The sequence below is a fragment of the Mus musculus genome, chromosome 8 (genome assembly GCF_000001635.26).
Source record: "Mus musculus strain C57BL/6J chromosome 8, GRCm38.p6 C57BL/6J".
NCBI classification, from domain to species: domain Eukaryota; kingdom Metazoa; phylum Chordata; class Mammalia; order Rodentia; family Muridae; genus Mus; species Mus musculus.
This window is the reverse complement of record NC_000074.6, coordinates 3,199,031-3,216,276: the sequence shown is the minus strand read 5'-3', so window position 1 is coordinate 3,216,276 and position 17,246 is coordinate 3,199,031. Positions and strand designations below refer to the sequence as shown.

At 43.3% G+C, this 17,246-nt stretch overlaps 1 protein-coding gene across 4 annotated transcripts in view; it reads left to right on the top strand.

The window, feature by feature from the left end:
* The window catches only part of Insr (insulin receptor), a 128,728-nt gene that overhangs the window by 63,373 nt on the left and 48,109 nt on the right, over positions 1–17,246 (top strand). For all 4 annotated transcript variants that reach the window (XM_006508701.1, XM_006508700.1, NM_010568.3 and 1 more), the window contains exons 3-5: positions 4,577–4,898; positions 11,499–11,647; positions 13,243–13,387. In XM_006508701.1, the coding sequence (XP_006508764.1) occupies positions 4,577–4,898; positions 11,499–11,647; positions 13,243–13,387 (616 nt within the window). The remainder of the gene's footprint in view (positions 1–4,576; positions 4,899–11,498; positions 11,648–13,242; positions 13,388–17,246) is intronic.

The following is a 17,246-nucleotide window of genomic DNA, read 5'->3' as shown; positions in this document are numbered from 1 at the left end:
AAGATGTGAAGTTGTGAGGGAGAGATGTATATGATGTGGGAGGAATCTAAAAGGGGACTTGGTGGAGCTACTGGAGGATAAGTATGATCAAGATGCAGTGTATACCATTATGAAATTTTCAACAAATAAATATTAAAAGAAGAAAAGAAATCTTCCGGACCTCTCCCTCTGGTCTCTGCAACTGTATCATACACCCCTATATATATGAATAAATAAAATTTAAAAGTCACACCCCTCCCTTAACCCCCCAGTTGCTTGGTGCCTTTGCAGCCTGCTCATACCAAATTCCAGATGTAGTGGCCAGAGGGCTATGTCTGCCTTGTCAGGTTGTTTGCTTTTCTTCTTCCTGGATGTCCTATAAATGGAATTCTACAGTGCAAAGTGCAAGATCACACTGCCTAGTCTGGCTGTCTGCCCCTGGCTCTGTTTGCAGCATTGGGCCCTTTTAGCATTTCATGGGCTGCAGAGCTTATGTGTTTGGGAAGTGTTTATTGGAGCTTTGATGAAGCTTCTTGTGAATGAAAAACACTGACCCTTAGCTGCAGTCCCAGCCCAGGAAATGAGCTCCTTCCTGTCCTTCTGTGTGTTGTACAGGGGAGCCTGTGTCTTTGTGAGCCATAGATAACTGGCTGCTTTCATTATTGCTTCCTCCAATTTAGTTTCAGCCCTCAGATCTCCCTAGACAGAGCAGTGCTAATGATGATAACATTGTTTGGCATAGCTTTGCCTTCTGTATCCCTGGACTCATAATTGCAGGAAAGGGGATCGAGGGCAGGGGGAGGCGAGGTGTTGCAGGATGCTATCCTCTGAGCATAAAGGCCAACCTCATCAGAGCAGATGCAACTACCTGCCATTCAGTGTTCCCCTCACCACCACTAGCCTCAGTAAGGCTCGCTGACTGTTGATGTCCCTTCATAGAAGAAAAGGTATAGTGGATTACTGAATAACACCTAACCCTCACTTTCTAGCTGCTCCTCCCTCCATGGCCTCATGGTCTTTATGCTAGGGTATAGAGAGGGTTGAAGTTAATGAAGGGAGTCCCCCATCTGTGCAGCTCTTTAGAGAAGTGGTAATCTATGCTGGGATGAGGCTTTCCTATGATCTGGCTGCTTTGAGTCACCCTAACTCCTGTCTGTATCCCACACTTGTGCTTTGTATGTAAGTCCAGTAGATCCCTTGGTTGGACAGTGGCAGAATTGTACCTTGGTTTGTTGTTGGTACCTATAAGGAAAAGCGGAGAGACTGCAATAGGATGGGGCTTCGTGGGTAGAGACCTGCATCCATGGAACCTTGGGTTCCAAGATTGGCAGTGTGCTTGTAGTCTCAGCACTGGGGCAGGGGAGAGAGGGTCTGTGGGGCTGCAGGATCCTCAAGGACATTTCTTCAGCCCCTAAGAAGTCTCTGTGGTGATTTGAATATGCTTGGCCCAGGGAGTGGCACTATTTGGAGGTGTGGTCTTGTCAAAGTAGGTGTGACCTTGTTAGAGAAGTGTGTCACTGGGCGTGGGCTTTAAGAGTCTTGTCCTAGCTGCCTGGAAACCAGTCCTCTCCTGTTTGCCATGAGTTGGACTGAACCATAAACACTTGGCTCCTCAGGAGCCATCATAGTCTTTATGAATGGTTGTTGGGAATATAAAGTAATTTAGTGGCTATAGAAAACAGTATGGTGGCTCATTGGAAAGGTTAAGAGAATTAACGTAGTTGGGGTTTGGAAGTTGGCTGGGTAAGAGTTGTTAATGTGCAAGCATGAAGAACTGAGTTCAGATCCTCAGCATCTATGTAAAAAGCAGGGTATAGTCATGAGCATGCCTGTAACATCAGAGAGGTTGGGGGGAGAGACAGGAGGATCTTTAGGGCTTACTGGCTGCCAGTCTAGCTCTAGGTTCAGTGAGAGATCCTGTCTGTCCAGGCTCATGCCCAGGGCATGTACTTAATATTCAATAATCCCACTACTGAATAGATACATGGAAGAATGAAAATGGGGCTCAGACATTTGCATAGCCATGTCCATAGAAGCATGTTTATAATATCCTAATGATAAAGGCTGTTTAAGTGCCACATTTGAATGAGTGGGTCAGTGAAGATGATTCACTCCTGAATATTATTCAGCCCTAAGAATAAACAGAAGGAACCTTTGATATATGCTACCATGGATAAATTTGGAGGACCTGATAAAGGATTCCACTCATCCAAAGTTCCGAGAAACAAGAGAGAGCAGAAAGGTGGGTTGTGGGCCGATGGACGGGCCGTGAGAGTCCTGAACAGAGAGTTTCCATTTGGGAAAATTATGAGATTCTGTGGATGGTTGATGAGGGTGGCTACACAGCCAGACAAATGTGGTTATTCATTAATTAATTCATTAAAAATTACATACGTATGTGTGTGGTAAACATGCATCTCTCTCTCTCTCTCTCTCTCTCTCTCTCTCTCTCTCTCTCTCTCTCTGTAGAGGAGGTCTAAGGTTGATATCAGGTGTCTTCTATTTTTCTCCACCTTAAATATTGAACTCCTGGTTTTCCTGTCTCTACCTCTTGAATTCTTGGATGACAGAAGTGCACCATCGCACCTGTTTTTGGTGATGCTTCAAACCCAGTATCTTGTTCATGCTCGGGGCACCCTACCCTTCCCAGCCACATCTGCAGCCAGAGATGGAAGCTCTTAGGGTATTTTTTTTTTTTAACCATAGTTTAAATTATTTTATTTTATTTTATTTTTTTGCTTTGTGTGTTCAGTAACTACACAGGGGAGAAAGGACTACACATTGGACAGCTCATATTTCTGTCATAGTAGAGGGTTGACATGAACAGTGTTGCTGACAGTATGGAGAACTGAAGCTGAAGGCCTATGCTGCCACAAGGAGTGCCTGGGCAACTGTTCGGAAGGCTAGTAGACTGGGACCCACTTGATACTGGGAGAGCTACACTTGAGAATTTGGGAGACATCTGGTTCCTGGCTATTCAGTCCTGCTCCAGAGTATACAAGTAAAAAGAGAGAGACATACCTTAGAGGGAAGATTAGGCACACAGCAGAGGAATACGTAGAGTCGTAAAAGCCACAGATACTCACAAGCATCCTAGGAAGCAAAGGGCTGAAAAGAAGAGATGATTAGGAAGGGGCTGGGGAGATGATTCACAGTGCCAAGCTATTGCTACACAAGTGTGACAACATGAGTCCAGATCTCCAGAACCCATACAAAGCTGAGCTCTGTGGCACAAGTATATAATCTCACAGTAGCAAACAACAGAGACCTTGTCTCAGACAAGATAGAAGGTGAGGACTGATAGAGGTTGTGCTCTGACAATGGTGACACCCCTCCACACATATGCCTGTGTCTCCTGGGGGGAAAGTGTTGAACAATGAGGTAATGGGATAGAAGGGTTCGAGACCAGCCTCCCATGGACAAATTCAGTGACGTCAAACAAGAAAGCCTCTCTAGCCAAAAGTTGAGGCTCAAGCTGTGCCTCCACCTGGCGGGCCTCCTCCTTCTTCAGGAACAGGATCCCTCACTCATGTTTCAACAGAGCATGGTGTGCGTACAGGTCCTGAGGCACGGGGGTGGCAAGTGCAAGGCTAACACGCATTTCAGAGTGAGCTCAAAGAGAGCCTTCATAGCTTAATGACAACTTGTCTGCAAATAAATACATATAAGGGCAGAGGGTGTATCTCAGTAGTAGAGCTCTTGCCTAGAATCTCCCAGTGGAGTATTGGGAGTATGGGTCAGTTGTAGAGGGCCTACCTAGAGTCCACCATTGAGGACTGGGGTATAGCTCAGTGGTTAAAAACCAGGTCTAACATTTGCAAGTTCTGGGTTCCATCCCCAACAATGCAGTAGTACGCACACACACACACACACACACACACACACACATAAGTAATTAAGGCAATAAATAAAATAAAATTATATAAACCTATAATTAAAACAAATCACATTTAAAATAAATAATAACCACCTTTTAGCTGTGGTATGGCATTTAGAAAATATTTACTTATTTGTGTGCATATGAAACATGAACAGGTACCTGCGAAGCCCAGAAGAGGGCATTGGATCCCCTGGAGCTGGAGTTAAAAGTGAACCACCTGCTTGTTCTGGGTGCTGGGAACTGAACTCAAGTCCTCTGCAAGACAAGAAGTGCTGGCTACTATTAAGCCATCCCTCCAGCCATCAGGCATAGCATGAAAAAAGTCTGTGTGCCCTTGAAGTTATTGCGACTGTATCTATCTTAGACATAGACTGTATGGACTATAGGAAACACTATTTAGTAGTGTGTTACATTGTGTCTCCTGCCAAGGACTTGGTTTCTTGGCTTCCTGTTAGCAGCCTGAAGTTGATGGTAGTAACTGGTGAATGCAGTGAGTCAGGTCTCTTGCCTTCTCTTCCTCAGGTGTTTGGTTAATTTTTGCCAAGTGTGGAGCTGCTTTGCGGGGGCTACTGCCCTTTCTGTTCACAGACCAGTCAGACACGTGTCAAGCACTGTTTAAGCGTGGCTTTTATTGTTATTATTTTGTTTGGCCGTTTGTGCAGACAAAATTGGACAGAGTCCTTGACCAGCTGTTTCGTTTTTCCTTCTTGTCTCCAGTTTGCCCAACCATCTGTAAGTCACATGGCTGCACAGCTGAAGGCCTGTGCTGCCACAAAGAGTGCCTGGGCAACTGTTCGGAACCTGATGACCCCACCAAGTGTGTGGCCTGTCGCAACTTCTATCTGGATGGTCAGTGTGTGGAGACCTGCCCGCCACCCTACTATCACTTCCAGGACTGGCGCTGTGTGAACTTCAGCTTCTGCCAAGACCTTCACTTCAAATGCAGGAACTCTCGGAAGCCTGGCTGCCACCAATACGTCATTCACAACAATAAGTGCATCCCCGAGTGCCCGTCTGGCTATACCATGAATTCCAGCAAGTAAGTCCTGGATGAGGGTCTGGGGAAGGAATTGGAAGCTGGTGCTATGCTCAAAGATGCTGTTAAAGAGGCTGAAGATGTAGCTCTTTTGCTAGAATGCATTCCCCAGCATCAAACAGTGGTCTCTCACTAGATCCAGGACTGGTGGCACATGCCAGTGATCCTAGCATTTGGAAGGTAGAGGCATGAGGATCAGAAGGTTTGAGTCATCCTTGGCTACATAGAGAGTTCAAAGCCAGCCTGAGCTGCATGAGATTCTGTCTCAAAAAAACCAAACCAAACAAAAAAATCAGAAAGAAATAACCCTCCTCATCCCTCCTACTCTGCACAGGAAAAAAACCCTGTGCCAAACCAGAATGTGCTGGGCAAGAATGGGCTTGCTGTTGATAACTACCACTTATATTTTAAAAATTCTGTATGTGTTCATGTGTGTGTGTGTGCCATATGTATATGCAGATGGGTACATACACACGTGCACACATGTAATGCACAAAGTGGGTATGTGTGCGGGCATCTGTGTCCAGGTGGATGCGTGCACACATGCTTGTATGTGTTTATGCATTATGTGTGTGCATGGGTGTATGAAGGTGGGTGTGGGTATGTATATGTGTTCATGTATGTGAAGGTGGGCATGTGTCTGTATGTGTTTATGTGTTCACTTTTATGGAGACATGTGTATGCAAATGAGCACATGTGTATAGTTGAGCTCTTGTGTGTGCATATTTGTGTGTTTGGGCACATGTTGCAGGTGAGTACAGGTGTGTGTATGTGTTCACCTGTGTAGACGTGTGTGTGTGTGTGTGTGTGTGTGTGTGTGTGTATGTGTAGACCAGTGGTTGATGCTGGATGCTTTCCTCAATCACTCTCCATGTTATTTAGTTTTAAAAATACTTTATTCTTATTTATGTGCATGTATATATATACAGTGTTTTGTGTGCATGGAGGTGTCTGGGGAGGCCAGTGAGTGCATCAGATCCATCCCCTTGAGCAGAAGTTACAGGTGAATGTAAGCCTCCACATGGGCACAAGGAATGGGACTCAGGTTCTCTGGAAGAGCAGCAAGCTCTCCAGACCACTGGGCCATGTCCCCAACCCTCACTTTTGTTTCTGAGAAAAGTTTCCTCTCCAGATCCAGAGCTTGGGCTCCTTCCGTGTCTGCCTCCCCAGTGCTGGGATTGCAGGTATGACTTTCGTCCTGGTTTTTTTATGTGGTGCTGGGGAAGCAAGCCAAGGCCCTCATGAGTACAGCAAATATTTTGCCAACTGAGGGATCTACACACTCTCAGTAGCATTTTTTTGTTGTTGTTTTATACTCTTTGTGTCCTGGGCTTTGATGATGGACTTGATCAGAAGTGACTTGGTTCTTTGCCTGAACATCTCATTTCTGAGTGCTGCGCAGAGTGAGCTGAAGATGGAATTTTTTTGTTTCACCTGCCTCCTCCTCCTTGGCTCAGTGACTCACTGTAATACTAGGAAGATGGCTGTGCAGTTCATAGCCTACCCCACCTGACTCCGACACAAGTTGGGGCATACTGTCTTAAGGAGGGGAGGGCTTACACCTACACTGTTTCCAGGGCTTCGCTGTTCTTCCAAGATAAGCACCATCAAGCCATTTCCTACCACTTGGGTGAGAAACAGGGTTTTCTTTCTCTTTGGTGGTTTAAGTCAGGCTTCACACACACACACACACACACACACACACACACACACACACACACACACACACCAGGTCATTTGTTCAGGACCTTAACTTCTTGGATGAGATATTTTGGTGTCTGGGACCTTCACCGAGTTGTTGATTTTTAAATTTCTTGGTTTTTGTTTTAGGATTTGAGAAAAGGGAGGGGTTGGGGGGAGGATGTCCAGCAAAGAACAGAAAACCAAATCAGAAACAGACGCACATTGCAAGGCCTTGAGCTGACCTGCTGACGTCAAAATTCTTCCTCTCAGACTTGGGCACTAGCCAAGTAAGTGAGCAAAAAAGAGTGTTTTGATTTTGGTGGGAAATTTTATTTCCCTGAGTAGAAAGGGCAAGAAGGAAAACAATCTTTATTTTAGCTCCTGTGAACTTTTTTTTTTAAGTGTTTATGAAACCTGAAAGTACAATATGTTTTGTTTTGCTCATTATTAAAAAAAAAAAAAACCAAAGAAACAAAACAGCAAGAATTGTTGGCCCAAATAGACAGACCTCTATAAATCAGTCTGCATGTTGAATGGGACTTTTACATTTTTTATTACTTCAAGGGCAGAAGGAGGTTTATCAGGAAGATTGGAGAAGCAAACATCATTCTATTTATCTATTTCAGTTTTTAAGAAAGATCAGGGACTGATGTCAAGACCTTTGTTTAAAAGACATTGCCTTTAGGGCTGGAAAGATGACCCACCAGAGAAAGCAGGAATTCAGATCCTTAGAATCCACTCCAGGCTGCATGTTGGCCCACTTGTTATCTCAGCCTTAGAAGGTGGAGACAGGTTGGCTATCTACATTAGCTAATTGATGAGCTCTGAGTTCAGAAGAGGGAATCCTACCTCAGTCTATATGGAGGGCTGGTGAGATGGCTCAACAGATAAAGGTGCTTGCCACCAAGCCTGACATTCTGAGCTTGAAACCTTAAGACCCATAGAAGGAGAAAGCTGACTTCCAAAGTTTTTCCCTCTGACCTGCATACTGCAGGCATACTACAGGCTGTGATGTGTACATGACTCTCTCTCTCTCTCTCTCTCTCTCTCTATATATATATATATATATATATATATATATATATACACACACACATATACATATATACACATATACACACACACATACACACACATATATATACACACACAGTCACACACACACAGTCACATACACATAAATACACACACAGTCTCACACACACAGTCACCCCCGACAAATCTAACCTATCTATCTATCTATCTATCTATCTATCTATCTATCTATCTATGTATGTATCATCTATCTATGTATGTATCATCTATATGTATATACATACATACACATATATAATAGAGAGCAATCCAGGAGGATATCCAAAATCATCTGTGGAACTCCACATGGGCACACATGCTTACATAATACATTCTAAAGAAGAAAAAGATGTTGGCTTTAAATAATAGGCATTTTTTTTAATGCTCACCAAAACCACAATGATGACTCTCTGCACATTGTCTAGGTGTGAGTGTCTGTATTTTTCCCAGCTCCTATAGGAGGACACTTCTCTGATGATGACCGAGAGAGACTGATCTACAAGTATAAAAGAATGTCCCTAAGAGTCATGTTATTGCTATATTCCTTTAGCAGAACAATAGTATTGGTTTTTCCATGGGTCCATAACCTATCTATTCTTAGATTCTTGGCCACCTTAGCAGTATCAGGCATGGGTTCTAGTTCATCGAATAGACTAGATAGTGGTTGGTTGCTCTGCAAGTTTTATGCCACTATTGCATCAAGGTATCATGCAGGGAAGTTACTGTAGATCGAAGGGTTTGTTGCTTGGTTGGTGTTTATCTTTGTCCTCTGGTAGCATGCAGAGTACCTTCCAGTACCAGGAGCAATTGTGAGCAAGAGTAAGGCTCTAAGAAAGAACGAGCTTGACTTTCCCATGTCCAAAGAGATACAGTGCTGCTGTCTTTAACAATAGGGCTTTACCATTAGTTTGTGGAGAACAACCAATTGTCTTATTGGTAATATCCTGAGTTGTTTGGGAGTTTCTTTGAGGGCCCCTTTCTTTGTCTAACAACACAATTGGAAGTAACTGATTCTTGTCCCTGGAGGTTTTTACTTGGTGGCTATAAATGTGTAGGTGGGTCTTCATCTCCTTGTTGTTTGGTGATTCCAAATAACAAGATCTAAAGATTTAAAATAATAAAACCAAAAGATTTATTTATATATGCATTTGAAAGAGTGTCCATTGTAGTAGGTTTCCATATGACACCTCCAATTCTCTTAGTGTTAGCAGTTCCTCGCTGTATTCTCTCTCTTGCCCTCCTCTTCCCTTCCCCCCTGAATCTTTTTGTCCCAGTTTCTTTTCCCCTCTCTCCCCAATCCATAATTATATATCCCATTTTCCCTTCCTTTAGAGATCCTCCCCTACCCCCTACTTCTCTATACCTCTGTGGTTATACTTTTTTGTCCATCTAAGGGTTAACAGTTAAACTCAAACTTGCAATGTCCGCAATGTTGTCTGTTTGGATCCTTCAAGTGCTGAATTTTTACATATTTTATTTATGCACATACTGATTTATGGGAGAGGAAACCAAAGCAAACATGTAGAGCTCTGAGGATAACTTTGGATGGATGAGCTCTTTACTTTCACCATGTGGGTCCTGGGGATTGAATTCAGCTTCGAGGTAAGCACCTTTACCTAATGAGCCATCTCATCACTAGAACATTGTAACTATATGTGCATATTCACCACACCCACGTGGGGCCAACTATGTAACCTGATGGTTGAGACTTTTTATATTCTATGTCCTCTAGGAAGAGCAGAGGCAGGTAAGGAGTCAGGCTTCCAAGGCTGGGGAACTGGAGAATTAGCTCCATTAGCAGGCAAATACAGAGACCTGAGTTCAGAAATGTACACACTTTCCTTTTGGAAACCTGGGCATGGTGGCATGCACTTATGACCCCAGTGCTGGGTAGGAAACAGGATGGTCCGTGGAGCTCCCTGGCCAGCCAGCCACACAGCAAGTTCCAGGTTCAATGGAAGATTCTATCTCAAAAACAAGCTAAAAGGCTCCTGAAGAATGACACCCAAAGTTGACCTCTGATCTCCATAAAGGTGTGTATGTACCCCCAACACACACACACACACACACACACACACACACACACGCCTACACATCACATGCATATGAACATAAAGTTCTATCATGTGATCAATGATTCTATCAACCGTGCCTAGAGACTCCAAGACAAACTTTATAGGACTAGTGAGGTGACAGGGTTGGTAAAATGTGGACTTCAGTTTGATCTCTAGCACCCTTGGGAAAGGTGGACATGGTGGTCTGTGCTTGTTATACCAGCACTGGAGAGGTGTGGTGCTGTCAGATCTGCCCTGTGCAGGGAATGAAGGAAGTTTTTTATACCAGGAAAGGAATTTTGTGTGTTTGTGTGTATGCAGCTATTTGTGAGTGGGTGTAGGGAGATCAGAGGACAACCTCAGATATTATTCTCAGAATTTCACCTACTTTCTTTGTGATAGGGTCTCCCAGTGACCCTGAGCCTGACCTATTAGGCTAGGCTACCTGATCAGCAAACCCCAGGATTCTCTCTCCTTCCTCAGTACTACTCTTACCAATATCTAACAGTGTTTGATATTTCCAAGAAAACCTTTCATTGCGTATGTATTTATTTTTTATGCGTGTGTGTGTGTGTGTGTGTGTGTGTGTGTGTGCGTGCAAGCGCACGCGCGCACAGGGTTAGTATGTGGTGCTCAGTTCTCAGAACTTGCTTTCCTTCTTTCACTTTGTTGGGCCCAGGGATTGAACTCAGGTTAGCAGGCTTGGCTGCAAGCAGGTACCTTTACCCTATGAGCTGTCTTTCCAGCCAATGCCTGACATTTTTAGGTGGGCTATAGGGGTTCAACTGAGGTTCTCATATTTATGAGGTGAATATTCCATGGTCTGAACACTCCCTTAAACCCTGGGCAATGAATTTTAAGGGGATAATTGGCCATTTAAAAACTGTAGGAGAAGGTTGACAATGCCTGGGAATAATTTTGATTGTGGCAATTTAGAGATGAGATGGTGTTGGTACTGAGCACCAGTTGGGAATCTGGCTCTGCATCGTATACTGCCCAAGGTTGCCTCATGACCACTGTGAAGACATATTTGGTGTCAAATATTTGGAATACTATATCAGTGAACTTTCTCTTGCTGTGATAAAACACTCTGACCAAAGGCAGCTTAGGGGAGGACAAGGTTTGTTTCAGCTTATACTGCTTGGTTACATTCTGTCACAGAGTGAAGTCAAATAGAAACATAAAGCAGAAACCACAAAACAGAGTTTCTCAACCTTCCTAGCACGAACCTTTTATACAGATCCTCATGTTGTAATGACCTATAACCATAAAATTATTTATCTGCTACTTCATAAGTGTAGTTTTGCTACTGTTATGAGTCATAATGTTAATATCTGATAGGTAGGATCTCTGATATGTGACCAACAGAGGGGTAGCAGTGCTCAGGCTGAAAACCACTGCCATAGAGCAGTGATGCTAGTTGACTCTGTTTCTAGCTCATGTGCAGCTAGCTTTCTCAGATAGACCAGGCCCACCTGCCTTGGAAATGGCCACCCACAGTGGGCTGGACCCTCCCCCATCAATCAACAATCGAGATAACTCCCCACAGTATAGTCATGGACCAATCTGATTTAGGCAATTCCTCAACTGAGATCCCCCTCATGATGACTCTAGGCTATATCCTGCTGACAGTTAAAAGTTAGCTAGCTCAACTGCTGAGCTCAGCACATCCACTTTAGAGTAACAGACTGAGGTTGCCACTGGGTTCCTGTGAAGAGTGCTGTATTCCAAATGACGGGGTGAGGGAACCCTGTGCACCTCATTGATCTCTTTGCCTGTGCTCCACTCTCAGCTTGATGTGCACCCCATGTCTGGGACCCTGCCCTAAGGTCTGCCAAATCCTCGAAGGTGAGAAGACCATTGATTCTGTGACATCTGCCCAGGAGCTCCGAGGCTGCACTGTGATCAACGGTAGCCTGATCATCAACATCCGAGGGGGCAGTGAGTATTTTGGAGCATCCCCCACTTCCTATGAGCTGTGAGCAGGGAAGTGCACAGCTCAGGGTATTCCACACATTCCCCTCTTAACTTTCACGGCCAAATTTACTTTGTTCCTGTGGTCTCAGCTATTCAGGAGGCTGAGGCAGGAGGATTGCTTTAATCTAGCAAGTTCAGTCTAGCCTAGATGACATAATCTTGTCCAAAGAAATAAAACAACATAACATGCAAAGTGACACATCCTTTAGTGGCCCCCAAATGAGAGACTTATACCAGGAGTTGCCTTAAAATCCAAAATGAAAATTTTATGGCTCTACCTCTGCCTGAAATTCTTATTTTGCAATCTGCAGCAGGAATCTCTATTCTTTATATTTTTATGTGTATGAGTGTTTTGTCTGGGTATATGTATATACATGGTGTATATGAGGTGTCCACAAAAAAAGAGGGTATATAATACCCTGGAACTGCAGTTAGAGATGACTGTGAGTTACCATGTGGATGTGGGGACTGAACCCAGGCCCTCTGTGATAGCACCTGATTCTCGTAATTAATTCTGGGCCATCTCTGCAGCCCCAGGAATCTCTTCTTACTAATATGCACCAAGGCTGCTGGTATACACTTGCTAGCCAAGCACTCAAGAGATGGAGGTAGAAGTTGTTCAAATGTGAGTTTGAAGTCAGCCTAGACTACATGAGACCCCATATCAAAGAGGTAAATAAAGGCTCCAAGCTAAAACTAACAAAACAAAACAAGCAAAACAAAACAAAACAAAAACTTTGCTATGGGTAGTGTGAAGGTAGGTAGAGCCCAGCATTCCTGGATTCATGGGTTTTAGTCCTCCGTACTAAGTCACTATGGCATACTGGTGAAATAATCACAGCACTGGGAGAATTGTAGAGACAGCAAGATCAGAAATTCAAAGTTATCTTTAGGTGAAGAGTAGATTTGAAGCAAACTTGGGCTTCTTGACATGACAAACATATCTTTGTTTCAAAAATAGAAATAAATAAAATAAAAGCAAACGTGCCGTATTGTAGATTTGTTTTAAACTCATCACTTCTCCTACCTTCACATCCTGAGTGCTGGGATTAACAGGTTTGCAGGAGTGCGCGTGCACGTGCACACAAGCCCACACATGCACACCCCCGCCCCGCGCACACACACATACAAACACATACATACACACACATACAAGCACACACACAAACATGCACATACTCACACACATACAAACACAAATACACACAAACATGCACACACATACAAACCCACATACACACACATACAAACACATACACATACAAACACACACAAACATGCACATACACATACACAGGTATAAACACACACAAATATACACACATACACACATATAAACACACATATAAACATACACACAAATACACACACATACACACACATACTTACACACACAAACACACGTACACACATTTATAAACACACATACAAACACACACACATACACACACACACAACACACACAACACACACACACACACACACACACACACACACACACACACACACAAGATAAAACTCTTCTGTAGATACTCATGGGCATTTCCTCCTTTTTGCAGACAACCTGGCAGCTGAGCTGGAGGCTAACCTTGGCCTCATTGAAGAAATTTCGGGATTTCTAAAGATCCGCCGCTCCTATGCTCTGGTATCACTTTCTTTCTTCAGGAAGCTACATCTGATTCGAGGAGAGACCTTGGAAATTGGGTATGTGAGCCTGTGTTTGAGACTGCCAACCAAGAAACTCATGAGTTAGGAGAACAACGTAGGAAACGGGAGATGGCTCTCTGGATAAACTGCTTACTTTGCTACATTAAGACCTGAATTTGATTACAGGTTTAGAAAAAAGGCAGGCCTAGTAGTGTTGGGCACACAGAGTCTGGGGCTTCCTGGCTAGTCAATCTTTACCTGTTTATCAGGTTTGAGGCCAGTGAGAGACCTTGACTCAGAAAACCAGGGTGGATCAGGCCTAAGGAGTGGCAGCCAGGTTTTCCTCTGTCCTCCACACTTGTGAACACACTCATGCACATGCTCAGCCATGCATGTGTGAGTGTGTGCAAACATACACACACACACATAAGAATTTAGGACTTTTGTTTTTTATAATCCAACTGAACCAAATTGAAGCATCTGTTGGGTGAAAATGCCTGTAACATTTGTGAATGTCCATTTAACAAGAAAGATCTACTTTTGTTGTTGTTGTTTTTTGTTTTTGTTTTTTTTCGAGACAGGGTTTTTCTGTATAGCTCTGGCTGTCCTGGAACTCACTTTGTAGACCAGGCTGGCCTCAAACTCAGAAATCTGCCTGCCTCTGTCTCCACAAAATCTACTTTATAGTCTTTCTAGAGAAGCCAGATGGTACTGGCTGGGATTTACTAATAATGTGTACACCTGTCAAAACTACACTGTGATAATTTCCTGGCCACAGCCATGTTTGGAAACTTTCCAATTGGTTCTGTCAATTCAAAACTATCACCTTAAAGGGATAAGAGATAGTTTATCCTGGAACCAATTATGAGCAGCTTGACCCAGGAACATTGATAAACGTTATCCCAAATTACATATTCCAATGTGGTAACAGTCTCAGGATATTTTTATACTAATAGAACACAAAGTCATAAACAGGTCACCTTTAAAATACATTGGTATGAACATCAAAGAGGCGAGTAATAGAAAACCAGGGAAATCTCTGCTATAGGCCTCAGAGGTCATCTTAGTGTTTTGGTTGATGGAAGCTGATGGTCTGCTACACTAGTACATTCCAAAAGGTTTACATGCTAGTCACAAGGAGGTTAGGTCAGATGAAGAGGTGGGTAAGAGTGGCTATTAAGAGGGCTAAAGTCAGACCAGGATTAAGTGTAATTAGACTTTGGACCTGCAACATTCTAACCTCTCCATGGTCATTGAGATTGTAATGAAATAATCAACCTTGTAGAAGGTTCAACATAAGGTCTCATGTTCATGGTCCCTTCTCTTCCATTCCCACTTCCACCAACAAGACATTTTGTTCACTTAGCAGAGAACATACCTGCTCTTTGTTGAGATGCTCATCTTTCCGAGTCCTGGAATTCCACCTCTTTAAGGCATCCTTCCAGCCACCCCCAGGTGGTCCTTCCTAATTTTCCTCTCAGTCTCTATTTTCTATTTGAGTTGTCAACCTGGGCTCCTAGTCATGGCCCATGTCTTGGGATCTTGTCCTACCTAAGCTGCAGTATTCAGTCTTGACTTCTCTCTTTATCCACAACCTTAAGCCTGTCTCTGTAGATTGTCTCGGGTGACCACTGGGAACCTCAGATTCTGATCCTAGTTATCCTTGTTTCTGGAATTCTTCTTTGCTCTGCTCTCCTTTAGGTCCCACAGTCCTTGCTTAAGTTGCTCAAACAAATAGAAGTCCTGAATGTGGTGTTTAAAAAGTGGGGATGGACTCATGAGCAAGAAGTCTGTAGAGGGTCATTGAGAAATGAGATGGAGAAGTTAGATTCTATTTCTTGTGGGCACAGAATGGGTACCCTGTACTCAGTCTCATTGATGAAAAACCAACAGCAAACAGGGGAAGGGGCAAAAGGACAGTATGGCCAATCCATACTGTCTTAAAGCAAAATCATACAACTAGGTTGCAGATATGCACCTCTAATCACAGGACTTAAGAGGTGGAAACAGGCTGATCTCAGGGCCAGCCTGGCCTGGTCAGTGTAGTGGTTTTTAAGGCCAGCCAATGGATGGGGTGGGGGGTGGAGGAGGGAGGGAGGGAGAGAGAGAGAGAGAGAGAGAGAGAGAGAGAGAGAGAGAGAGAGAGAGAGAATTTCTCAAAACCATTTAAAACACAAAGAAACAAACAGGAATGTAGCACAAACACAAGCCAAACATGTTTGCAACCTTCCATAGTTTTTATCCCCAAACTTGATTTCTGTTTCTATTTTATTTGCCAGACCTGGGTCACATGGTTGTTTCTGGATAGCTGTGAGGGAGGTGGGAAGAACATATATCTATCTTTTCAAACCTTTGTGATTGAGAAAGGGCATAGAAAAGACGGATGGAAAGGTGTTTGAGAACCAAGATCACCATGTTTAAATTTATTCCCCTAAAATAACCACCTGCTCATGCTGTCACAAATATTTTCTTTTTTTTTTTTTTTTAATTTTAGCTGGGGCCTTTTGATTGGCTGGACTTTCTGGAAACAACCAGAGCTGTCCAGTAGAATTATTATATAAGTCATGAATGAGACTTTCAGTGTTCCAGGTCCCAACTTAAAACTTACCTAGCCCATTATGTCTCAAATGTTCAAATTTAGAATCATTAATTTAAACAACCCAGAATTTTTTCATCTTCCCTTTTGCGGTACCTCTTTGAAAATGTATCTATCTATCTATCTTTCTATCTATCATCTATCTATCAGATCAAGACTCATTTTCGTTTAGCCCAAGCTAGCCTTGTACTTGTTCTGATGACCTTGAACTTCTGATCCTTCTGCTTATATCTCCTGGAGTATACAGTGATGGGATGGAATTCATGGCCTTTGAGTACCAGGCAAGCACTCTACAAACCAGGCTATATCTCCAATGCCTTTTTCTACCTCTTTCAAGGCAGTTTAGAATTACTAGCCTGTTCATATGGTACACAGGGTATGGCTTCTGTGTCATTTATGGAGGTCCAGGTTCTTTCCTTACTCATCACTTGCTAGTAGGCTGCTAGTTGTTTCAAAACACAACTCTAATAAAACTCATCAAGAATATATAAAACCTTGAGCTCTGTAATGCCCATAGGGATTGTATAACCTAGAGTCTTTCTTTCTTCCTTCCTTCCTTCCCTCCCTCTTTTCTCTGCCCCCCCTCTCTTCCTTCCTTCCTTCCTTCCTTCCTTCCTTCCTTCCTTCCTTCGTTCCTTCCTTCCTTCGTTCCTTCCTTCCTTCCTTCCTTCCTTTCTTTCTTTCTTTCTTTCTTTCTTTCTTTCTTTCTTTCTTTCTTTCTTTCTTTCTTTCTTTCTTTCTTTCTTTCTCTTCCTCCTTCCCTCCCTCCCTCCCTCCCTTCCTCCCTCCCTCCCTCTCTCTCTCTCTCTCTCTCTCTCTCTTTCTTTCTTTCTCTCTTTCTTCTTCCTCCTTTTCTTCCTCTTCCTGATCTTCCTCCTCTCTTCTTCTTATTCCGCCTCTTTCTTCTTTCTCCTCCTGCTTCTTTCTCTTCTTCCTCTTCCTTCTCCTTCTTTCTTCAGCTTTCTTCCTCTTTCCTTCTCTTCCTCTTTCTTCTTCCTCCTCTCTGGTTTTTCTCTTTCTTCCTACCCTTCCTCCTCTTTTTTCTTCCTTCTCTTCTTCTTCCTTCCTCTTCTTCTTTCTCTTCTTTCTCCCTCCTCCCTCTTTCTCCTTTTTCCTCCTCCTCTTCCTTCTACCTTCTTCCTCTTCTTTCTTCCTTCTTCTGCCTCCTTCTTCCTTTTCCCCCCTTCCTCCTCTTTTTCCCTTCTCTTTCTTTTTTGTCTTCTTCCTTCTCCTCCTCTTTCTTCCTCCTCCTCCTGCTTCTCTTTCTCCTTCCTCCTTCTTCCAGAGAAGGATATATATTCATGATCTTGATTTAGTATA